The 25,699-nt window shown below is 40.9% G+C and overlaps 2 protein-coding genes across 2 annotated transcripts in view; one reads left to right on the forward strand and one right to left on the reverse strand.

The window, feature by feature from the left end:
- LOC129721859 (DNA fragmentation factor subunit alpha-like) overlaps window positions 1-25,699 on the forward strand; it is a 55,814-nt gene that overhangs the window by 21,667 nt on the left and 8,448 nt on the right. The window contains exon 2 of the mRNA XM_055674924.1: window positions 14,088-14,300. Within this exon, the coding sequence (XP_055530899.1) occupies window positions 14,088-14,300 (213 nt within the window). The remainder of the gene's footprint in view (window positions 1-14,087; window positions 14,301-25,699) is intronic.
- Window positions 1,284-3,628, reverse strand: LOC129721858 (kelch-like protein 10). The gene is made up of 3 exons (XM_055674923.1): window positions 2,610-3,628; window positions 1,769-2,551; window positions 1,284-1,711 (listed from the first exon to the last, which is right to left on the reverse strand). Exons 1-3 carry the CDS (start codon window positions 3,447-3,449, stop codon window positions 1,463-1,465), a joined length of 1,872 nt encoding a protein of 623 aa, XP_055530898.1. The 5' UTR covers window positions 3,450-3,628; the 3' UTR covers window positions 1,284-1,462.

Raw genomic sequence — 25,699 nt, forward strand, 5'->3', positions numbered from 1 at the left:
TGTCAAATCTTGCGAGTTAAAAGATGAAATACTTATAGGCTTTAGCATATTACATAGTCATTCAATTGAGTCACTTTGGCGATTTTTGACAGACAAGAAAACGAATAAATTTCCCTAATAGGCTGTATGTTTGGCCGCGCTTGTAAATTTTATATCATGTTAATTTTATGGCCCCGGATGACCTTGCCAGCACTTGGTAAAGTGATTATTCATGCTTGAGCAAAAAATCGCTTAACGAGGAAGCGGCTGGCTGGTGAATTTTTCTTCCTATGACAATGATGCTACCGTAACCAGCTCCAGTTGGCAGACTGCGGTTCGGCATGAATAATATAGATTTTCCGACGGTGCACTATCGTTTCTCGGTTCTATCGACCACTGGTCCCGAAGTACCGCACCGATGGTAAACGTTGTTAGTACAGATAAAAAGTAAATTTAACTTCTCCCACCGGGGTTTTCTCATAATATCCACTCACTATATAGACCTACATCGAGCGGGAAAGGAAGCGACTTTCCACTCACTTTCCACAGTTGTGGCAGTGATGTGTTGGTAGAATGTTTTAATTTGTTGTGTTTACGACTTTATGGCTCCTTGCTGTAGCCACAGGTAGTCCGTGTAAGTTTGCACTATATTTCACTAGTAAGTTTTCTATCGGACCAGACGGTGTTTTTAAATGAAATCTACATAATAGAAGTTTATCTTCTACATATAAACATTAGCGGATATCGAATAAAAGCAAATAAAACCACAAGTTTTTTGACGTTTTGATAGAAACATCATAAATAATTCATGTAAACCTTATTGAATTCGTTAGTTGGAAGATCACAGTAAAACCGTTCATCGCGAAAACATCCACATAAATTCACCTAGGCGCTACATAACATAATATTGATGCAGACGCCCGTAAAAAATTACCCAAAGGTGTGCTTCGCGAATGAAGACGGTACCTTTTCCTTCGTCTCTTTCATCTGGCAGCTTGGATTGTGGTTAACGGCAATGTTCTATGGGCAAAGCGAAAAAAGCAGTCTATTCCGTATGAGACATGTAGACGAAAATGAAAAAAAAAACTGAAAACAAGCCCATAAAAGGTGTGTTCATTTATATGTTCCGCAAACATCCTGTTTTTCTCATAGCTGCACGAAAGAGTATTTTGTTGGCTACAGAATCACAGGATATCAACTTTTGCAGTCTGTATAAGAATGTGAGTAAATTTTAATAAACTAGAGTAAGTTGTATCACAATAATACATTTTGCGACATTTTGCTGGATTGTTTCCAAACGTTTTCAAAAGGATTTCGTTTGTTTATGATTCTTCTATACAACAAAGCTTTCTGAACAAAAGAGCTCAAGAATAGTTGAGACAGATCCAAATGATAAAATCTACAGTAAATATTCGTCATCACGTGTTTATAATTTGGAATATCACAGAATAATTTTAACATCGGAAGGTGTGACCACAATAACCTAATCGACCTCGTTGATGCTGCTGGTTGATTCCGACGTGAAGAAGTCTCCCTCCTGTTCCGCATTGAGCAGCTTTTGTCTCCTTTCGGCCATCAGATTTTCGCGATCCTTGTGGATATAGTCGCGTACGTTTGGAAGACCGGACAAAATTACAGCCTTGAACGCCGATCGAGTAGAGTTCAGATCCGTAGCTTCCAGCCATTCGTTGGTTTCGGTCACGTAACATTCAGTGTGGGATATTGCTGTTACCTGTGAAAAAATGAAGTTATTTTTGTTTGTTTAAAAATTATTCCATTATTCTACTACCCCGTCATAGCCTCCAATAGCAAAAATCATGTCGTCAATCACTTCCACTCCAAAGTTACTTCGCTGATAATACATTTCCTTAAATGTCTGCCAACGTCGCGTAACCGGGTCGTACCTTTCACAGCTATTCATTCTAATCAGTCCATTAAAGCCCCCAACTACATTCACGGTTCCCTTGTGTCCAATACAAGATACCCCCGATCGACGGAATGACATATTAGGCAACAAAGACCACGTATTAGTAGCAGGGTCGTACACCTCAGCAGAATTCATACACTCTTGCCCATTAAAGCCACCGGTAATGTAAATTTTACCGTCTAAAGTGCAGGCATCGGCATCCGATCGTAAACGGTTCATCGGCCCGATAATGGTCCATTGATTGGTTTGTGGGTTATACACTTCGGCCGAATTCAATCGATTGAGTCCATCGAATCCACCCATAGCATATATCTGGCCATCCAATGTAACCACACTGACGTAACACCGCCGGCAGTGCATCGGAGCTATTTCTGTCCATACTTTTTTGAGCGTATCGAACTTCCGACAGGTATTGAAGTGCTCGACCCCGTCGTAACCCCCAATACAGTACACCGCGTTTCCGATAACCGCCGCTCCGTAATACGCCCGGGCTTCCGTCCGGTTTTCGGCATGAATTTTGACCCATCGATCTGCCCGAGTATCATACGTTTCTATGATCGACTGCGGCAATCCGTCACTCCAGCCCCCAAAAGTGAAAATTACGTCGTACGGCAAACGTGGTAATGCTAGCGCAGGTGTTTTAATCTGAAAACGTGAAAATTGTCACTGTTCTAGTTACCTTTCATATGTCGCGTCCACTTACCTTACAGCGCTTGGTATTTACCATATCCAAATCGTACAGGAAAGTCAACGTTTCGATGATGATTGGTTTAGCTTCATCACTGGCGGCTACAAATCGATTTTCCTTGACCTCTTCCAGAAAATACTGCGTACGCAGTAACCCCGACCGAACGGACTTCATCAGCCGAGTTACAAATTGTTCCCTGTTTGGTGGATCGAAACTGATCCACCGTACGCAGCATTCCCAAACCATTTCTTCATCTTTAACGTTCAACAATTCGTTGCTCAAAATTTCGTACAGATCGTCAATGTCCAGTTTCATCAGATCTTCGCACTGTTCCGACACCTCCACGAAGTACTTCAGAATATACGACCGGGCAAATTCGTATAACGATGTACAACCCCGCTGTCTGCCGTACAACATAATCTGTACGCAATTCTTAGTCCTTAGAACACTCTTGATAAACTGAACACAACGCTCCTGTAAACTGGCCATCCCCAGATAATCCGCGGCGGCGTATATTTCAAACATTTCCTCTTCGGAAATATCACACTCCCTCAGATAAGCATACCTGATAATACGTTCCATGATTGTTCCGGAGATTCCATCAACCGAAATGTGATCCTTCTCACTTGGAACCGCAGTTGTGAAGAGTGCACGAAAGTAATCGCTACACGAGCTCATAATCGCCCGATGCACCCGGAAGCTGAATTCCCCCTGGGTAATTGTGGCATCGCACAGCGTATCACTGAGTCGCATCTCGTGCAGGGCCTTCATTGCCACGTAACTTATGCATCGTTTCGGCACCGAAGTGGAACTTGGCGATACCTGTAGGTCTTCCTGCTTTTCGCAATTTGGCATACTAGCTAGTTTCTTGTAAGGCCGAAAGGTTTGTGCGTTAAAAAGGTTTACTCTAAAAAGGGTACACTCAGCAGAAGGCACTAAATTTGAGGCTTGTAGTTGTTCCGAAAAAAAGAGCTATGAAATAAAATGCTATCAATGTGCGACTTAGGTTCTGTCAATTGGCAACAGATCGTTGCTTCTCGGAGGCAAAGGTTACTTGATTGAAGCCATTTGAACTTGATGCGGTTGTCTTTCAGTATTTTTTTAATTCTCAAAAATATGAATTAGGAACTCAAAAAGAGTTCGAATTCAACCGTTTAGTTTTTTCAGGAACATGGACATAACTAACAAGTGAATTTTCTCATGAGCCAGCTGAAAAATCGTTATTCCTGAAAAAAGGCAAAGAAAAGCCCCTAAAACTTCCAAAAATCTACTTGCTTTCTTCTCGGTAAAAATATCAAAGGAAGTCAAATCATTCAATAGTTCAGTTCCAGGTATTGGGTTATGACTCACCCCCATTCTGGCGGCGTTTCAAGAATTATAATTGAAACACAAAAGAATCACAACTTTTTGGCGTTGGCGACCATCAAAGTCAAGACCGGCTTCTGTTATGAAATAAAAATTGCACCAACCCAAAAATTGTTCAAAAGTGAACGAAAGTTTCACTGTGAGCTTGTTATGTTATGTTGGCAATTTTCACATTTTCCCCGTCGTTTTCCGCTTGGTGTATTTGTACTTGAAGTGAAATGCAGTTTTGTTCTTTTTCACAATACATACAGACGGTAGTGGTTACGAACCTGACCGTTTTTGAAACAATGTTGACAGACCTCCTAAAAATTAATGAGCGGTAAAAATACTAGATATCCAAATTCTACTGAAGGTTATACAACAGCACGAAATGTTTTTCTTCAACAGTATGTATTAGCCAATGCTTTAAAAACCGAGAAGGCAACCAAATATGTATCGACCAATCACAGGACGAAACCTGGGGCGTGAAGTTTTTCCCAAACCACATTGTTGTTATTGTGTCTGAATCGCATTTATTAATCGAAAGCATGGAGAAAACGTTGAGCAAACCGAACGGGCGAGAAAAGTTTAAATTGGCGTGTGATTTGCAAAAACTTCCTGCCAGCAAACTGAACTCAAACGCAGGAAATAACTTTTCCTTGGTTTGAATTAATTTACACATTAAATTTTTTTCACGAAAAAAATCTGTGTTCTAATAGTAAATGTAATTACAGAAGCCAAAGCATTATGAAATTAACAGTGCAACAGAAAAGCAGTAACAGAATCGGAAAATGTAATCGACATGAAAGTAAAATTTTCCCAATCCTATCAAGCAGCTAGAGGAAGGATTTGGTAGATTAAGTGGTTTTCTTTGCAATACTTTCAAGGGGAAATAATCTGCATTTATGTAATACCAGCCAGAGCAGCTCGCTATCAAATAGTTTTACCGAATCGAAAATTCCCGGGTCAGGAAGCAGAATAGGAAAGTCGAACCATTTATCAGATCGCTAATTGGTGGGAAATTGGTGGCCTTTTGTTTTAAGTTTTAATGAACCTTTTGTGAAAGTAGGATGGAATAAACCACGTAGCACCAAGCGTGTCCATTTCAGTTGGTATTCCATTGGATCCAACTTTGTTCCTTAATGATTCCATCGGAGGATGCTGCAGACAGTCTGTTGTTTATATTAGAAAAAAAACCCCAATGTGGTCCTAAAAGTAGTATCATTCGGTGTCGAACCAAGCCGCGCGCTTTAGCTCGAATAAATTTTTTTCTCCGCAAGCTCACGCTCCGGTATGGTTAAAAGCAGTCATTCAGGGTCACGTCTGATGCTTTTTAATGCCTTTTGGGGAATTCGCGACGTTGTGTTACACCTTGCTTCAACGGACAACAAAATACCAGCAACGCCTCGAATCATTCGCTTTTTCACAGAACTGTTTTTGAAAGAAAAAATTGTATGCTGAGGGAGCAGTTTTAAATTACACAGAAACGTTGTTAGCTATTTTAGAATTTAGCTGTTTTTCTTTATTAACAAATAGCTGTGCCGACAACTTTTTGCTACAGTGTCTAAAATATTCAAGTTACACCCAGAGGTGTACCAAATTATTTGTTTGGTGATAGATTTGCAAAAACAAAATTATTCTTATTGTTTTCCTTCTTCTGTCGGATCGAACTGTGACCTTTGAGTGTTTCATGAATTATTAATCTACGGCATTCAGACGCTTGTAATACTATGCAGCAACAATAAATCCCACAGAAAACTCAATTTCCGCATCACATGACACAGGTTTACTGGTTGTGGAATGCAAATTTGGAGAATATTGTTCTGTCGCGCTCGTCCGCAGTGTTGATTTAACATTTTCACAGTCTGATTTAACCCTCTAGTGCCCAGTGCCGCCTTTAGACGGTCTTCGGTCAAACCTTTACAAAGCTTCAATAAGGACTTTAAAAATGTTTATAAGGCTTTATAGTGATTTTTTCGAAGTTCGTCTAAAAATTAATTTGGGCACTAGAGGGTTAAAGCTCTTTTTTCCTATCCTATCCCGGCAAACATTCATTGAGGAAAAGCAGTTGTCAAAGATCTACCCAGGATACAGGACAATCGCATCCTATTTTTGTTTTCAGTATAACTTTATTAGAAAAGAGTGAAAAGGTTTATCATTAAACTTTTCCGTTGTCCAATTATCACTGCGATTTTTATTATCAGAACGATATTTGTCCTGAAATTAAGTTCAATCCGTTCTCGCCATGAATCTGTCAAGCACAACATTCTTCCCACCTTTATTTCCATTTTAAATCGATTTGAAAAAAAAAATCCGAAAGCATAAAAAACTTTCGAGTACTCAGTTGATGTTGGATCAGCACTTATTCCGTATGCAGCAGCTAGAAGGTAAGTTTCTACTGCAAACGCAGTCAGCTGACGACTAACAATTAGAGTTTGCGTTTCGTGTGAACTGAAAGCACCGGCGTCGGAGTACGGGGCTATAGCAATGTCTGGTTCAATTCGCCAAGGAGAAGTGGATAGGAATTCCAACCTATCGCTTAACAGCGTTTCACCATTTTTTTTTTTTTTTTATAAAAGTAGCAAGCAAGAAATGTGTGTGTGTTTTTTTTTTCATGCAGCTCCGCCCGGTACGTGACAAGCCGGAATGCGACGCATTACGACCTGTCGCAAGCCTTCATCACACGCGACATCTGCAAAGCGCTGCGGTAGCTTTCGAGTGCATACCAAGCTAGGCCACAAATTTGTTTCTAAGATAGAGTGGATTTTAAGCCACATTTGCACGGGTAAACGATGCGATGTGACATTTTACTAATTTTCACAGACGTTGTCCCCATTATTTTTGCACTTCGCAGGCATACAACACATAGCATGGTTGACAGTAAACTTAAAAACAAAACGATTCAAAAACACGAAAAGTGTTAATTTAAAGCAGGGGAAATATTTTACAAAGAAGAGAATATATATTCCGGACACAGGATATAAACAGGATATAAAGAATATAAATCTCGACGAAGGGTGGAATGATTTCGATGCGTTGTGTAAAGTGTGTGCGAACGATGCTTTCTCCCATTGACCGAAAATATATTGGGAACGAGCAAAACAAAAAACTCACTTCTGTTCCCTTTTTATTTGGCGAAATTATTTTTATTTCAATACGTGTATTATTGATTCGTATGAAACATTAAAACAAGCTTGTTTTATTAATGTCTATGTAGTATATTGTACGAATATCAATTTTGGTCACTCTCTAATTACGGTTACACTGGTTAATTCAAGTTATGCCCCTAGCTCAAATTGAAGAAATAAAATAGAAGATCATTGCTATTAAACCATTCCTGCGAATTTTGAAGCCCTTAGTAAAGATAACTTTTTCAGAGACCTAAATTAGTTTTCCCGTAAGTAGACTTTACACTTTACAGCCTTTTGACGCACTTCTGTATTTACTAGGGGCACAAAAATTCACAGAAATATTGAAAAAGCTATAATATTTTTAAGGTAACTTGTTTGCACTTTAGAGTAACTTTCGATTTTTGTTTTTTCATGTAATTTGGGGGATGTTTGTAATGGTTTAATTATTTACTTATATTTATTTAGAATTCATATTATGTGTTCTGCCATTAACGGTGAGATATCAACACTATTAAATATATTTTAAATTTAATTATAATGAAATGAATGTGATTGTAGGAAATTTTTCAAACTTGTTTATAAAGTAAAAAAAGTTCGACACGCTTTGAAGATTTTATGCATGCAATTTTCTGAGCAAAATGTGATTTTTATTATTTGTGTTTTTGAAACATAAGGAGAAATGATTTGTGTTTTCGATACATAGAGGCATCTTCAGCGGTAGTCTATTTTTGAAACAACTTTATACTAGATTTACACCAGTGAAACCTGAATAGAACCAGCTAATATAGACCAACTTTTCGTTCTCCGCACTGGTGTTGTATATCTTGTTGTTTTAAACCATTGACATCTGTCACACTGTCAACAAGTCAATACCCCATGTTATCAGTTTATGAGACTCGTTATAATGAAAAGCTCTCAATATTTAACAAACGGTCATTCGATAATTTTTACGCACATTAAACGATTACTTTGGCAAGACACTTTATATCCTCAAGACTTTATATATTTGACGGTTTGACCCAAGCGTCAGTGACATTTCTCAGGATGGATTGGTATGATCAAAAAATTTCTGCTACAAGTAGGGCCTCGGAGGATAGCGAAAAATATTTGATCGCGTAGATGTTCATCTTCCGTTTCCGTCTCATCAATCTTTCAAAATTTTGCAGTTCTTCAAACTTGGGTTTGATTTAGGATATTGGATAGGATAGAATATTGAAACAAACCTGCATTTTGAACGTTTTCAGTTCAGTGTCTTCGAGGAACATTTTTCTGGCCTCTTGAGGTCTCCTCTAGTCCCACTACAATTAAGGCGATTAACGAATAGCCAACATATTTTTTTTTTATTCTCGCTTATTTTCCGTCGGTCTATTTCCGCCACTGTTGTGGCCAATTACCGACGCCCAGGGAGGCGACTCCACACCCAGGTCCCTAACTCACGACCCGTTTATTAACGGACCGGCGCAAACGGCTTTACTTCCTCATGCGATGGAAGGCGTGATCCCAGAGATTTTTCACCTCAGAAAATCTCCCGCTGTCGGCTAGGATTGAATCGAGACCAGTTGGGTTGGTAATGAGTGGATCACGCCACCTCACAACCATCGACACCTATGTCGGCGGTGGGATTCGAACCCAGGCGTATAGCCAACATATTTGTCATCCTGGTGGCTGTTGGTTGCAAACCAAGTAGTTGAACCTACGGTTATGGCCTTCCAGAATTCCCCCTTTTGCTGGTCGGTTTCCTTGAAGCCAAAAACGACAAACCTGTTTATTTTCTTTTTCAGAAAAGCCACAAAAAAGAATTGTGAATTGTCATGAAAAATCTTTGTTTTGTTTATTCCCCAACACTCGCAAAACGCTTATACGAAAAAGCTAAAAATGAGGTATTCAATTAAAATATGACTTTTACTTACCTATTGATAGCGAACAAATGGTAGATATAAAGAGAAAAACGGAAATGGGTCATTTTAGCTGTTGTTTGTTTATTTGCGTCAATCATAGTAGACTACATCTTACAAACTATTGCTAACATCACAAATATAGTCATGTAATTCTAGTGTTCAATTTTTTCCTAAGAGCATTCAGCTACATCGTTAAATCAATAACTTCACAATATTATTGAAAAGACTCATCATACTTTTAACTGGCCCGGCCATGGCATATTCAGTTCTATAAGAATTTAATACAAAAATTTTTCGTGTTCTTAATGAGCGTGTAGAAGCATAAAAGTTGAGTTTTCCCAGCAAATTTTCCGAACTTATGCGTTGTGAAACTAAATCGTTGACAAGAGTAACCGAAGCAATTTCTTTTCTTTTTAAGCGTTTCTATATTAATAAGCATGCAACGCGATTCATAACAAGGGAGAGGAAATGAATTCCAACCTAGTTTTCTTAGTGCACATAACAAAAACTGTTTTTGTACGGATTCGATTCTATTGGAATGGACGTCTTGATAAGGCGACTAAACAACACTATAGTATTCTAAAATAGATCTAACATATGTAACAACGAGAGTTTTTATAGTGTACGGGTCTACGAAATGATAACCGAACCTTTCTATAAAACTTAGCATACTGTTGGCTCTATTCATGATCGTATTGTAGTGATCAATGAATGTTAACTTAGAATCCATAATTACTCCTAAATCTCTAATTTGATAACACCTTTCTACAACTTGAGTGCAACTGGAATTTTCAGGATTTCTTTTCCTTGTGTAGGATATAATATTACATTTTTTTACGTTGAGATCGAGAAGACTTTTTTTGCACCATATGTAGAAAATGTCAACCTCTTGTTGGAATTGTTGGATGTCTGATTTGTGTTTTATTTCCATGTACAATTTCATGTCATCAGCATATATCAATACTTTGAGACGATTCAACACAAGGGTAACGTCATTAACGAATAAAATGAAGAGCAAAGGGCCTGAATGGGAGCCTTGTGGAACTCCAGATGTCACTTTTACTGGTACAGAAAGGTGTCCCTGAAACCTAACCGTTTGTGTCCTATTCGTCAAATAAGGTTCAATCCAAGTAGGCCTGGCTCAAATCCCAGTTTTTTTTTAACTTGAACATCAGCATGGAAATATCTACTCTGTCAAGAGCTTTACTAAAATCCGTGTATAGAGTCTCCACGAGGTTGCCTCTGTCCATAAACGCAAGAGAGAAATCAACATTGAGTAGCAAATCCTGGACTTAACTGCTACCCTCTGTGAATAATGTGGGCAAATTTCGACGGAGAAAAAGGCTATGATTGCCTGGGCAACCGCTGGTATCACATGCGCTGTGTGGATGTGAATACAGTGCCCAAAAAGGACAAGATATGGTTCTGTCCGGATGCGTTGTGCCAAGCAGCTTGTCGGGAAAAGCTGAAGAAGACCCATGAGAAGAAAAATGCTACGTCCATCCCTCTAACAGTCACCAAGAAGCTGAAAGCTAAGGAAACGGAAAAGAAACGTAAGGAGGAGGAAATGGAAACCAAATGGTTGATCTAGCAGAAGGAGTTGAAAACCAAGAATGCACTGAGGGAGAAGGAAATGCACCTAGAGCGGATTTTACGCGAACAGCAGCGGAAATGGAGGGAAAATAGACGCTATTCGAAGCGAAACAGCGAGAAAAACATATGCACTTCGAACAAATGAAGGCGATGGAAGCCGAGCATCGCTAAAAGATCTCCGATCTGGAGAAGCGGATGGAAAAGGTGGAAGTCCAGGAAAAGTCGAAAGTTAGGAAGCAGAACTTCGGTTGCCAAGACATCCAAGCTAGTACTTCGGAGCAATCTCCGAAGGTAAAAAAGCCTAGCAAAGCTTACGAAGGAAACTCTCGATCGCCTCGTGAACAGGCTTGTTAATGCGATAGATTATCGTCGATAATCGTCATCGCCGATACCGATAACGTCTGCTATCGTTATCGACGATGACGATTGCGTCTTCAAACATTAACGTTATCGACGATAACGATATTTACCTGACGTTATCAGCTCACTAACGTCTATTAGAGCAAGTGCACTAGTGCCTATATTTCGGTTGCTAAAGCTGGCTTGATAACCAACAAAATAACCGCACCGAGCGTTGCTATTTACTTTTGGAAAATGACAACTCAAGGAAGGGAAAATTTTCGAGTAGCAACGAATCCATAAGTTTGGCAATTCAATAGCAACGAATCGATCCGTTGCTATTGGACCAAATGCAGCTCTGTTTGTGTTGCTATCCAGCAGCCAAAGTGAAAACAAACTGCGAATTCGTTTTTTCAGACGTTATTGATTCGATACCGTCCAGTAGCTATCGTCCTTGGCAATGACGATAATGTCGGAAGACTTTAGCATCATCGTCGATAACGATAGCAGACAGTATCGTTATCGGCGTTTACGATAAGTTATCGATTAACAACCTTGCTCGTGAATAACTACAGTGGTGGCGAAAGCTATGAAGACCACGACAGCTCGGATGACTCCGATGACGGCGACGATAAAAAGACGGTCGATGCAGAAGGCGAAAGGCAAAGCCAGATCAGCTCTCAAAACGGGCAGGGGCACCAGCGTGCCGGCAGAGTAAAGCCCTATTCTCAAATTCATGCTCACGAGAAAACTTTCCATCTTCACAGGAGAACCTCAAGAGTGGACTTCCTTCTTCGGAGCCTACCAGGCGTCAAATGAAGTTTATGACTATTCAGACGTAGAGAACTCGGTGAGACTCCAGAAACTCCAGCTGAGACTACCACACAAGACACTCAAGGCTGACGAACTCTTGGCGCAGTATGACCACATGCGGGGACTACCGATAAGTTCGTATGAAGGTCTACCAGGAATTTTGATAGGGCTGAGCAACATTCACGGCTTCGCTCCTCTGGAAGCGAAGATTGGTACTACGAGTGAGCCGATCGCAGTACGGTGCAAACTCCGCTGGACAGTGTACGGGCCACGACAAGCATCACCTGAGTCGCAAGGTAGCTATTTGGGATACCACCAGCAAGAGTCTACGAAGATCTTCACAATCTTCTCAAATCCAATTATGCACTTGATAAATCCGTAGTACGGGTGCACCGTGAATCAGCTGAAGACAAAAGGGCTCGGTCCATACTGGAGCGAACCACGAAACGCGTAGGGAACCGTTTCGAGACGGAGCTTCTCTGGACTAAGGATGACGTTAGCTTCCCGGACCCTATGGCGCTGAAGCGGCTAATGCAGTTGGAGAGAAAGCTGGAAAGGTCACCTGAGTTATACGGAACCATATCGACGAGTATCGAGCTAAAGAATACGCCATGAAGCCAGCCCAGAAGAACTGCGCTCTGCAGATCCTAAGAAAACACGGTATATCCCGCTAAATGTGGTCCTGCATTCGGAAAAACCGAAAAAAATCCGACTCATTTGGGAAGCGGTGGCGATGGTCCAAGAAGTTTCTCTAAAATCAACGCTGTTGAAGGGCCGGACCTACTAGTACCGCTGGTATCGATGCTTCTTAATTTCTGGGAGTGACACAAGAACGGTTAAAAAATTATACTCCTTTTTTGTAAGGTTGAGCCAGAACCCGTGTTGACCACTACGGAAGCAAAAAAATGAATCATTGTGGCTTTTTATCCGTTTCGTACACAGTAAAAAGTTTTGAAAATTACACGTCACGTACATTACACTGGTCGACGAAAGTGAAAAAATGCCGCCCTCAAGCTCAAAATGGCAGCTATTTTTTTTAGAAAGATTACAGTTTTCTAATCATTCCTGTGAAATTAGGTGCCTCTAGCCAGTGTTGAAATGTTTCAGCTTACGACAAAGTGTCGCATAGTTATTGCTCGCCGGGTTATGTTTACGAAGAAACTCAACAAAGTCTCTGAAAAAATTTTGGTGGCTAGCGGCACCAAAATTCACAGGATTAGTTTGAATCTAGAATCTTTTATCTTTTTTTCCAGTTTAAGCTTCAGGGCCACTTTTGTGTTGACCAGTGTTATTTTCTCATTTAAATTTTAGTTGCTTCTGACGTATACCACGATTTTGTTTAATTATGTGCAATATCATTCAAATTTGCATATAATATTATAGAATTTTCTATCATAAGCGATGGAGACAGTTCTTTGCATGCAATTTGGCTTAAACTTTGGCATTAATTTCTAAATTTTAACGATATCTCGAGAAGGAAAAGGAAAACAGAAAAATTAACTCCATTGATGCGTATAAAAATATGATTTAAACTGTTCACTCTTCAATCTTTCAACGGGCACTACAATACGCATTCCCCAGCCTGGCAGTGTTTTGCAACTCAGCAACAAGTGTACTTGTGCCGTTGATAGAAAGGGTGACATTCCAGGTCTACTTTTTTCCAACGTGAAAGAAAATACAAGTCCCCACAGTATGAGCTCATTTAGCCGGGAAATTAGGTTATACATTTGAAAGGAACGCCGGTACTCACCGGTATGCCCCCTGGGTTGGTTCCATTCAACCCATCGGCTAGGTAATGTTGTGGCAAATTTATGGTGGTAAGAAACAAATGTTCGTCCGGGTGGCACACCCACACTACACTGCATCCAGGACAGGGACACCAGCTGACTGAATGTGTCGCTCATGTAATGAATTTGAATAATACATGAACTACCACCAGTCACGTATCCGACCGGCTATTCACAAAAGGAGTCTCCATAGATGGGTGACACACATTAAAACTGCTGTCCTCTATCCTTGATCTTATTTTGTGCTACTAATCTATTCTGAGTATAAAAGATTCTTCTGAATACCATTCTCTTCTTGTGAAAAAAGGCTGATTGAATAAAATAAATCATCACCCAAGATGAAGGGACCAATCATAATCATATCCCGCCATGTTTCAAAATAAATGATTTCGTTTATGATCATTAGCTATTATTTCCCATACAATGAGGCACATTATTCACGAGTCACGTTCCGCTATTCAATTTACTTCAATCCGTTTTATGATTTATATGCCATACGTGCACGAACGATTCCATCAACTGTTGGTTGGATGAAAGTGAGATTTCAAAGTGTTATCCATATGCTTTCTCTGATTGCCTCGTTCACAGATTAAAGACATCACCCGGGCCATCAAGAAGGCGGTCGTCGCCGGAACGCTGGACGAGGTCAGGGCCAAATCGGCGGAAAAGTTTGGACGCACCGATCTGCCTAATATTCATCTCGACTCCGACGGGACCGAGGTGGACGACGAGGATTACTTCCAAACGCTGGAACCGAACGCAGAATTGATAGCAGTCTTCCCCGGCGAGCAGTGGATTGATGTGAGTATTCGTGACAATCAAAATGATGTTATACTTTTTTTTTGTAATTTACTTGTGCAAGCAAAGGGGGTTCTATGACATTTTCCACCGTTTTTCTCCGTCAACGTTTGCCTACAATCACCGTTTGTGACACTGCCCTAACCTGTTATGGTTCAAAATTCAATCAACGAATAGCGAGAAAATTCTTCTTCATTCATTTTGAGCAAATTTACATTGATAGGAAGAAGCATGCACGCATTCTTCTGCGTTCCGACCAACTCGATGGTGGTTCGCAATTCGCAGCCCATAAATCGGTTGCAGTTCACCTTGCAGTGTGATCTAGTGTAATATATAGTTCAGGTTCTTTTGGAACTCTACTATACTAAGCGCCTGGAAATCAGGAACCAATTAGTGCTTGATGTTATGTCGGAACGAACCCGATAATAATTAATCCGCATGATATGCAGCTACTGAATATTGTGATCCGGTTCTCCCTAAAGAAAAGCAGCCACAAGCTCAACAGTATTGTTTTCAGTGTTGTTTTTAAAAAGTTTATTTGACACGGCACGATACAATTTATGTTTAACTGAGCCAAGTCCTTTTTTATTTAAATTCTAAATTAGCAGGGAAAAGAGGGAGGCCTTTTTTTATTCTCGCGGCCGACTACGAGCTAGTGGGGATTTAAGGTGAGAAGAGGGGTGTTACAATTTTGTTTTTAACTATTTTATATTACAGAATGTATTCATTTGTACGTGGCTAACCAGTGATGTTCTATTTGAGCAGTTTTGGTCTGAGGTGTCTGCGTAAACATAGAGATGCCGAGTCTTCGTTTTAGTGTCTCCAGCCGGGTGTATCATCCTCCTTCAGTTAGTGACAGAAATTGTATTCTAGCAAATAGATAAAAGAAATCAAATTTTAATGCCAGCATTTTTTATAAACCCGTATAGCTGTGTCATGTACTGGAGATCACCGCTTCCCAGAATGTCTCTAACGGGTACGATCGGTTGTTTTCCTCGGGCCCGAAGGGAATCTATAAGCTCAGACCTAACACCACAGTATTCGGTACACGACCAAACAACATGCTCGATGTCATGGTAGCCATCGCCACAAACGCAGTGATTACTGTCTACAAGCCCTATACGAAAGAGATGCGTGTTTAACGTATAGTGATTGGACATAAGACTGGACATCACGCGAATGAAGTCCCGACCTACATCCAACCCCTTGAACCATGCTTTCGTCGATACCTTAGGAAAAATGGAATGTAGCCACCGTCCCAGTTCATCTGAGTTCCATGATGATTGCCAACTGTTGAGTGTTCTCTGACGCAAAATGCTATAAAATTCATCATAAGCAATTGGTCGTACATAAATATCGCCATCAATAGCACCCACCATTGTTAAAGCGTCAGCCTTTTCATTGCCCGGAATGGAACAATGAGAAGGGACCCACGCTAAGGTAACCCGGTAATTTTTATCTGTTAAAGCACTTAAAAACCGCCGTATTTTCCCCAGGAAATACGGGGTGTGCTTCACAGTCTTCATCGATCGCAGAGCCTCAATTGCACTGAGACTGTCTGTGAAGATGAAGTAGTGGTCTATGGGCAGGGTTTCGATGATCCCAAGAGAGTACTGAATGGCAGCAAGCTCTGCGACGTTCACGGAAACAGGAGCATCGAGTTTGTAGGAGGCGGTAAAATTTTCGTGGAAAACACCGAAGCCAGTGGACTCATCTAGATTGGATCCGTCAGTGAAAAACCTTTTATCATAACTAACATGTTTAAACTTATTGGAAAAAATCTTAGGGATCTCTTGGGGTCGCAATTGATCCGGGATACCAGAAATGTCTTGTTTCATGGTGGTGTCGAAGAATATAGCATTATTAGAAGAATCTAAAAGTGCGACATTGGAGGAATCGTATGAAGAAGGATTAATATCTTGAGCCATATAGTCAAAATATAAAGTCATAAATCTGGATTGAGATTGAAGGTCGACCAACCTCTCGAAATTTTCAATTACTAATGGGTTCATAACTGTGCATCGAATTAGCAACCGGTAAGAGAGATACCAAAAACGATGTTTCAACGGAAGAATACCCGCTAGCACTTCAAGGCTCATCGTATGGGTCGACTGCATGCAATCTAAGGCAATACGCAAACAACGATACTGTATTCGTTCCAGTTTGATCAAATGTGTGTTTGCTGCGGAGCGGAAGCAGAAACACCCGTACTCAATTACAGACAATATTGTTGTTTGGTTAAGCCTTAGAAGGTCTCCTGGGTGGGCTTCCCACCAGGTTCCGGTAATCGTACGAAGAAAATTAATCCTCTGTTGGCATTTTTGTGTCAGATACCTAATATGACAAGCCCAGGTGCATTTAGAGTCGAACCAGACCCCGAGATATTTAGCGACTAAAACCTGAGAGATCGTTTTACCCGTTAGTAGGAGCTGCAGCTGAGCTGGATTATGCTTCCTAGAAAAAACGACCAGCTCAGTTTTCTCCGGAGAGAATTCGATACCCAGCTTAAGAGCCCATTCAGACAAATTGTCTTAGGTATCTTGCAATGGTCCTTGCAGATCGCTAGCCTCGCTACCAGTAATGGATACAACGCTATCGTCTGCAAGTTGCCTTAGCGTGCATGAATTTGCAAGACATTCATCGATGTCATTGACGTAAAAATTATATAAGAGAGGACTTAAACATGAACCCTGGGGAAGACCCATGTAACTAATTCGGGAAGTTGTCGAATCGCCATGTGAGAAATACATATGCTTTTCTGACAACAAATTGAGCAAAAAGTTATTCAAATTTGGTGAAAGTCCCTGCGAATGAAGTTTCGCGCTTAAAACTCCTACAGAGACAGAGTCAAAAGCCCCCTTAATATCCATGAACGCAGAAGCCATTTGCTCTTTTCGAGCAAAGGCTAGTTGAATTTCAGTAGAAAGCAACGCTAGGCAATCGTTCGTCCCTTTGCCCCGGCGAAAGCCAAATTGAGTATCTGAAAGTAACCCGTTTGTTTCGGCCCATTTGTCTAACCGTAAGAGGATCATTTTCTCCATTAATTTCCGGAGGCAAGAGAGCATCGCAATCGGCCTATATGAATTGTGATCAGAGGCAGGTTTCCCGGGTTTCCGAATAGCAATGACTTTTACCTCCCGCCAGTCATGCGGAACAATATTTAGCTCAAGAAACTTGTTGAACAAATTCAACAAGCGTCTTTTTGCAGAGTCGGGTAGATTCTTCAACAGGTTGAATTTTATTCTATCTAACCCTGGAGCCTTATTGTTGCACGACAGGAGAACCATTGAAAATTCCAACATCGAAAATGGAGGCTCTTCCGTAGTTACTAATAACGCGTCGCGAAAAGTTTTCTGTTCCGGTACAGAGTCCGGACAGACCTTTTTGGCAAAATCGAGTATCCAGCGATCTGAATACTCCTCGCTTTCATTCGAAACGTCACGGTTCTGCATGCGCCTGGCGGTATCCCAAAGAGTGCTCATCGCTGTTTCCCTCGACAACGCGTTTACGAACCGCCGCCAGTACCCGCGTTTTTTCGCCTTTACTAAGCTCTTCACCTGCCTGCCCAGTGCCTCGTAATTTCGAAGCAGGTTGATAGTGCCGTACTCCCGGTAGTCCTTATACGCCGCGGACCTTCGCACGTACAGCTCAGAGCACTCTTTGTCCCACCATTTGTTGGGAGGGCGCTGTCTAATCGTTACCCCGGGTATCGGTTTCGTCTGAGCTTGAGTCGCGGCGTCTATTATCAAGCCAGCTAAGAACGCGTATTCTTCCTCCGGAGGAAGTTCCTCGTGAGTCTCGATAGATTGCGCTATAATAGACTCATAACACTTCCAATCAATAGTACGTGTAAGGTCGTAGGAAATATTGATTGGGTTCGGGGGAGTTGAACCATTAGCAATTGATATAACGATTGGAAGATGATCACTACCGTGGGGATCGTTGATTACTTTCCACTGGCAATCTAACGCTAGTGATGTCGAGCAGAGGGATAGGTCAAGCACGCTTTCACGTGCTGGAGAATTAGGTACGCGCGTCGCTTCCCCAGTATTCAAAACTGTCATATTGAAGTCGTCGATCAAGTTACAGATTAAAGAAGATCGGTTGTCGTCGTACAGCGACCCCCATAGCGAACAGTGAGAGTTAAAATCTCCCAAAATCAAAAAAGGTGCGGGAAGCAATTCTGCTATATCAAGGAGTTGCTTCTGTTCAATCCGCGCGGATGGGGGAATATATAACGAAACAAGGCAAAGGTCTTTTCCATTCATATTCGTTTGAATGGCAACAACTTCAATATTCGAGATCGAGGGGAGGTCGATTCTGAAAAAAGAATAGCACTTTTTGATCCCTAAAAGTACCCCTCCACCGTGTGAGTCTCGATCTCGACGAATGATGTTAAAATCGTGGAAATTAAGTTGGTCATTTGAATTGAGAAAAGTTTCACAAAGCGCGAACGCATCACAATTGTATGTGTTTATCAAATGTGAAAATAAATCAAATTTGGGGATGATACTTCTGCAGTTCCACTGTAACACAGTGACAAAATTCCTAACCTCTTTCAACGTATTAGTCATCGAAAGATACGATAGCTGAAATGAGGGGCCAAGTTGCTGTGAGTTGCTTCAAAAAGGTTTTCACTGTTGGGAGAAGGGCAAGAAGAATGTTTTGAAGGGGATCTGGTATGTTGAATGTTTTAAATATCCAGTCCACAATATCAGAGAATTTTATGAACCCTGTTTCTTTTATGTCTTCTGATCGAGAAATGGGTGCACGAGGGGTTTTTGGTGCCCCAGGAAGCGGTTTGATTTGAAATTAAAACCGGGGGGTACTTGCTTCGGTTTTTCTTCACCGCTTCCTTTTTGTGTTGTCTTATTGGTCATTCCGCTAGGGGTTATCTTACGACCTTTACGAGAAAGATTAGGAGAGTTGAGCATTCTCCTCTTCCTAGATCCCTCTGGCAAGGCATAAGAACACCCTTCGACGGGATCGTCAGATGTACCCTCATCGGTTGGCAAAAAGGAAAAGATGTTTCCTGTCGAGGGTGGCTCAGCCCTCTTAAGCATTTCTGCAAAAGAGCGCTTTGATCGTTCCTTAAGGGAACGCTTATATTTTTCCTCGCGCTGTTTGTACGCGGGACACGCCGAAAGGTCATGCCGAGTTCCCTCGCAGTAAAGACACTTTTCAGTATCCTCACTGCAAGCGGTCTCAGCATGATTGCCTCCGCACTTGCTGCAGCGTGCCTTGTTGCAGCAGTAGGTGGCTGTATGACCTAACTGCTTGCAGTTTTGGCAATGCATGACCCGCGGTACAAACAGGCGTACAGACAGACGAACCCTGTCCAAAGAGATGTAGTTCGGCAGTGCGGATCCGGCGAATGTTACACGGAAGGAATCCGAATGGAGGAATTTCTTCTTCCCTTCTTCGATGGATACTGAATGTAATTGCTTGACATCCAGTATCTTTCCAATAATAATAATAATAATAAATAATAATCCAAATAATAATAATAATAATTATAATTATAACAATAATAATAATAATATTAATAATAATGATAAAAATTCTAAAGTGAATACTTCACCGAACGTCTAAGTCACGACCTCACGGCTGATAGTTGGATTAATCGAGTGTCTCCGCAGAACAAACAATGACGATCCAGCTTCGTGTTGTGACACAGTGGCCGTATCTTACACTCGACCTTGTAGATGCCACTTGTAGTTGACTTCCACTCGCTCGATCGTATGATGGTCCGTGCTGCTAGCGGGGTAACAGTGGTGCGGGAGAACTATTCTTGCTGATATATCAGCTGCGTATCAGATCACTGGCGGGGTAGCCTGCCCCTACCAGTGTGTGCAGAAGATGTTTCTGCCGACATATTGCAGGCTATTGTTATCGCACACAAGAACTAATCGAAAAAAAAACACCCGTACGATAACTCGTGTATTGTTATTTTGCGAATCAAACGGAGATAAACAATTTGCGTCTAATCAAGACGAAAGCAAAACAACGAATGTTTTCAGTGTTATTTGCGATGATATTTTTTCTAGTTTCCTGTTCCTGCTAATTAACCGTTGCACATATTTCGTATTCGAATGTAGCTTACATGAACTCAACAATCATACTTGCACGGATGATCGTTTGTTTCTCCACAACGTGAGGGAAGCATAGAAAAAATCTCATTCTTTCAGGAGGACTTTTTCGCAATTATACTTGTTCTGTGCTTTGCAACAACGGCGATAGCACATACGGTTACATCCGTGTAGGAATTACACACTCGACTCGTGCTCGTGAACTTTATTCCTCAGCGGTATTATGACAATCTATCATACACAAAGATTTATTTGTGGAGCGACATGAGCAGAGGCAAGGCAGGCGTGGACTAAAATTAGAATTCCAATTTTGTCCCTTTTCTTCCAGTTCTGTTCTCGCACCAGAACTCAGCTGGCGCCCGAATGGCCAATTTAGAATTCTGCTTTGACGTCATCAACATTACAGCGATAGCGGGAATAGTGCGTCAACTCTTACCAGTGAAATTGAAATCTTACTCTGGGTTTGACAGAGCAGCTTTAGTATTGTTTCATACTAGTAACGGTAGATTTTTATCTGAGTGTTTCATTAATCTGATTTATTTGTTGGTCCCAGAGAACGTATGTACCTGTAGGAAAGAAACACCCCTGCAAAGATTAAAATGAATGAGGGTGAAAAGGTTCACCGAATAAAGCTGAAAGTTTTAAAGGTCAATCCCAAATTAAGATTAAAACCACTAAAAAGGGATACAATTGGCGGGAAGAAAAAAAGTTGAAACCACCTTAAAATCGAATGAGAAAAATATATTTCGAACCCATATTAAGCCAGAAATCGTCGTAAAGCGCATCTTAGGACCAGCAACACATCCTAGAATTGAGCTCAAAATTATCGATGAACTTGTTGTATAAATATAAGTTTTTGAAATCAGCATTTTCTTTTGAAGCTGATCTAAGCTACAAGTTATTTATTTAGGTTAAACTATAATTAAAAGTTTCAATATTTCAGCTTACATAGGTTCAAATAAATTTTATTTATTTATTTATTTATTTATTTATTATCTTTTTTTCAACTGACCATATTGGTCTCCATGAAAGTTAGTGGATGGGGAAAAGCCTTTTGAGGCCATCCTCATGGAGGCATAAAAACCCCATCATCTTTTGTTAAGAATACATTTACAATTTTAAACATTTACAATATTACGCATTTATAATTTGTCAATAATAGAACTACAAACATTACGAACTAACATTAAATTCAACAAAATACATTGGGTTGCCCCGAGTCAGCATTTAAAACATTGGTCCTAATATTATTCTATATGGTCAATTAAAAAATATTAGACATAGTCACTTTTCGGAGGAATTTGTTCGACGGTTCATCGAATTCGAAGATCTCTTCAACTGAAGTGAATGCTCGAACACATGCAGTGACAGGTTCATTGTAACCGAACATTGTGTACTCTGGGTTGTAGCAATCCAGCGGACCTTAGTGAGCGTTGCGAAGCGCGAAAATTCAGCAAAGATAGGGTTCTCGGTGAGTCAATTTCGCCATTCAATAACTTGGCCACAAATCTGGCTTGCTGGATTCTCCTGCGTCGTTCAAGCGTGTCAAGGCCAATAAGGCGACACCGCTCGGAATACGGTGGTAGGTTAGTGGGATCACGCCAGGGAAGATTTCTGAATGCTAAGCGAATAAATCTTTTTTGGACTCGTTCAATCCTCAGAGTCCAACTAAGCTGATAAGGAGACCAAATCAAACACGCATTTTCTAATATTGGTCTTACGAGTGAACAGTATAACGCCTTCAAACAGTATGGATCATTAAAATCACGTCCTATTTTACCGATGAAGCCGAGTTGTCGAGTTGCCTTAGAAATGATAAATGAGCGGTTCAGATTAAAGTTGAGCTTGGCATCGAGCAAAACACCAAGGTCGTTTACTTGATCCACTCTTTCGATCACATGACCATCAATCTTATAGTCGAACAGGACAGGATTCGCAATACGATGGAATGTCATGATCTGACATTTCGCAATACTGACAATGAGCCAGTTTCTGCGGCACCAACTTATAAAAATATCCAACAGTCTTTGTAACTCACGACAATCATCAATGGTCCGCACAGCCAAATACAGCTTCAGATCATCAGCATACACCAGCTTACATCCAGCACTCAATAGCAATGTCACATCGTTAAAATAAAGTAAGAAAAGGAGCGGCCCCATATTACTACCTTGTGGTATTCCAGATGTATTGGAGAACGTGGAGGATAAACAGGAGCTCAACATCACGCGTAGTGTCCGACCACATAAGTAGGATCTTAGCCAACCAACAAATTGTTGCGACGCACCAAGTCTCAAAAGCTTTCGTAAAAGTATGCGGTGATCAATTCGGTCAAAAGCTGCCTTTGAATCAGTGTATATGACGTCGATCTGGGCCTTTTGCTCCATGTGCGATATGCAAGTCGTAGTGAAGTCCAAAAGATTTGTGGTAACAGAACGTCCCGGCATGAACCCGTGTTGATCGCTAGAAATGTAGTTTTTCGTACAAGATAAGATTCTCGAGCTAACTACAATTTCAAACAATTTAGACGAGGCAGAAAGACTGGTAATGCCCCGATAATTCCTAATGTTACGCCGATCTCCACTTTTAAATACAGGAAACATGTGCGACTGCTTCCAAATCTGCGGGAATTTTCCTTGCTCAAATGATCGGTTAAAAATGCGAGATAAGGGTTCAGCTAAAACGGTTGCACAACGGGTATAAACTACTGCTGGGATTCCATCGGGCCCCACAGAAAAAGAAGTTTGAAGTCTTTTCGCAGCTTCCAGTATTATGTCCGCAGTAATATCAAATGTACTTAGATCAACTAAGTTTAGCGGTACATCTGCCGAAGCAATCTCAGCATCCGATTCGGAAGCAGTGCTGTCGGCGAAAACAGAAGCGAAAAATTTAGCAAACAACTCACATGAATCCAGGGAACACGTTGCTTCTGTTTCATCGAGGTAAACATTAGAAGGAATTACCGAACACTTTCGCTTCGAATTTACGAAGTTCCAGAACTGTTTAGGGTTTCGACGGAGATCAGTTTGTACCCGCATTACATAGGTTTTGTATAAGCTGGCGTTCAATCGACGAAAATCTGTACTTGCTCGTTCAAAATTACTTTTCGTCTCGTTTGTTTTAATGTTTCGGTATTTACGCTGCCAAGCATTACGTATGCGCTTCAAATGAATTTGATTTAATTTTCACTTACATGATTTGAAAACTGTCCTGTAACTTTTCGTGAAAATGACTCTAGAACGGGATTTTTTGCGTTACATCATTAACGGATGCTCCTCTAAGGAACATCTTTTCGATAACACAAGCGCCTGCTAGGATACCATTAAGACAGCAGCCATTTATGTAGAAGCGCTTACGTGCGTAGACAAAATCCAAAATCTTGCGATTTTGAAATAGCTGTATCTCTGGAACGCTACATTTTGTTTTTTGCTGATAAGTGATTCCTATGTAAAATCGTCTGCTAAACACATTGGCGTGGTCAGAATTGAAATCGAAGGAAATTGCAAATTAAGTTTTGAATCGAAAAAATGTAATGTTGGCAACACTGCAGGAAAACTTGACCACGCAGTTCGATTCTGCGTCTCAAACCCTTCAAAATGATATGTCAATATCACCTGTAGCTCTTCAGGGTCCCGAAATATTCACAAAATAAAAAAGGTATTTTGCTAAATTCGCAAAAAGTTAAAGCAATCTCATTGGCCGAGGAATCCACCCATCGGTACAACACTTTGTACTTATAAGTCCCGGCCCAAAATATATCGACTCACAAATTTTGGTCGAAATCGGAGATGGTCGATGCACATCCTCGGACACTAGACATGGAATGACCCGTATATTTTTATTTTCATTTAACTTTTTTCAAACCCGTTTTCATGTAACTGGCTTGTTCAGAATCTTACTAGGTTAGGACTATTAAATTTTATAATAATAAATGTTATAATCACTGTGCTACAATCACTACTGCTAATCTTGTCTTCTAAACACCCTCACCTTATCTATTGTTCTCGCGATCGCTTTTCTACTGCGGGCTGTTATGTCACTCGTGATAACGTCAGCGCTGTTGATCGTTTCGCCTGATCCGGAGAACGAAGTGTGTTCCCTGTGGTGCCGTTCACAACATGCCCCGGCCCGTGATGCTGTACCGGAGATCGCTTCCGGTTCAGTGTCACTTTCATCTATCTCTAAGATAGCTAGGATCGTTGCTGCCCGCTTACACAACCCGCTATTCGTTTGGATCCACGCATGCCGAATTCTCCCATCCAGGCATGCCAATGGTACAGTCCTTTTTTACTGTCTTCTAAGGATGTGTTTGGCCGTGATACCTATTCGCGCTCGCAGTGTGATAGCCACATTGAGAACGTATTGGCAACAGAGCATCACAAAAGGAAATGAAAAATGTACTCCGTGTGTTGATTCGGCTTTATTTGGAGGATGTGTTCGAGATTGCGAATGTAGAAAAGAGAAGAAGCTATTTTTTACACAGACGTTCGTGTCCGCACTACACTAAACAGCGCGTTTCGGCAACAGCTCGAATCCACCGGAGACATTTTCCCTCTCTTTTTTTATTTGCCTATGATGGTTGTCGGGTGAGGGCTGTTAAAAAAGCCTGTAGGAAGAAGAAGCGTAAGGACTGCTCGGCAACTCTCCGACAGCCTATGTGCAAAGAAAAGCAAACTCGGCAATAGAGCGGCTGTGCATTGAAGGATGTGTGTATCGCATACCGAATGTTATAGGCAACCATACATGCTATCGTCGACATAGGAATAAGGTGAACAGCAAAGAAAAAATAAACATTCGTGTATGGGGAAACAGACGGCAACGTTATAGTCGCAATATATTTTATCTGGCGGCTGTCTTTATTTTGCCAATACCAACACTGTCATGGAGAGACCCTCTCGGATGTCATCAAAAAACTGTCATCTCTCGGTACATTTTTTTCCCTACTCACATCACCCGACATTATTGGGTTTTCAACGACTCCACGGACGCAATATTATCTTTTACTACCTCCTACGACGTACACTAGATCGTCTAATTTCATTTTTTTGTTTCAATGATGTTCGTTGATTTATTAATGGAACGTATTCACGAATCCATTTTTTTTTTCACATCTTTTCAGTCAGCTGTTTTGACACTCTCCGAAGAAAATTATTTGGTTTTAGCGCCTCCTCCGATTCTTGTGATGCATAACGTTTGCGGCAGTAAACCGAAACATTCGCCATGGCAGACGATAACAAGCGTGTAGGCATGTTTTTGAGTTCTTGCTTCGTTATATTTATCAATTTCTCCTCAGTTTTTGCGACAAAATAGTTG

The sequence above is a fragment of the Wyeomyia smithii genome, chromosome 2 (assembly GCF_029784165.1).
Source record: "Wyeomyia smithii strain HCP4-BCI-WySm-NY-G18 chromosome 2, ASM2978416v1, whole genome shotgun sequence".
Classification (NCBI taxonomy): Eukaryota; Metazoa; Arthropoda; class Insecta; order Diptera; family Culicidae; genus Wyeomyia; species Wyeomyia smithii.

Excerpts from the sequence above, each read along its gene's own strand:
- LOC129721858 (XM_055674923.1), bottom strand. The coding sequence starts at position 3,449 with ATGCCAAATTGCGAAAAGCAGGAAGACCTACAGGTATCGCCAAGTTCC. Across the intron at positions 2,552-2,609 it reads TAAATACCAAGCGCTGTAAG|ATTAAAACACCTGCGCTAGC; the intron begins GTAAGTGGACGC and ends TCACGTTTTCAG. Across the intron at positions 1,712-1,768 it reads CTATTGGAGGCTATGACGGG|GTAACAGCAATATCCCACAC; the intron begins GTAGTAGAATAA and ends ATTTTTTCACAG.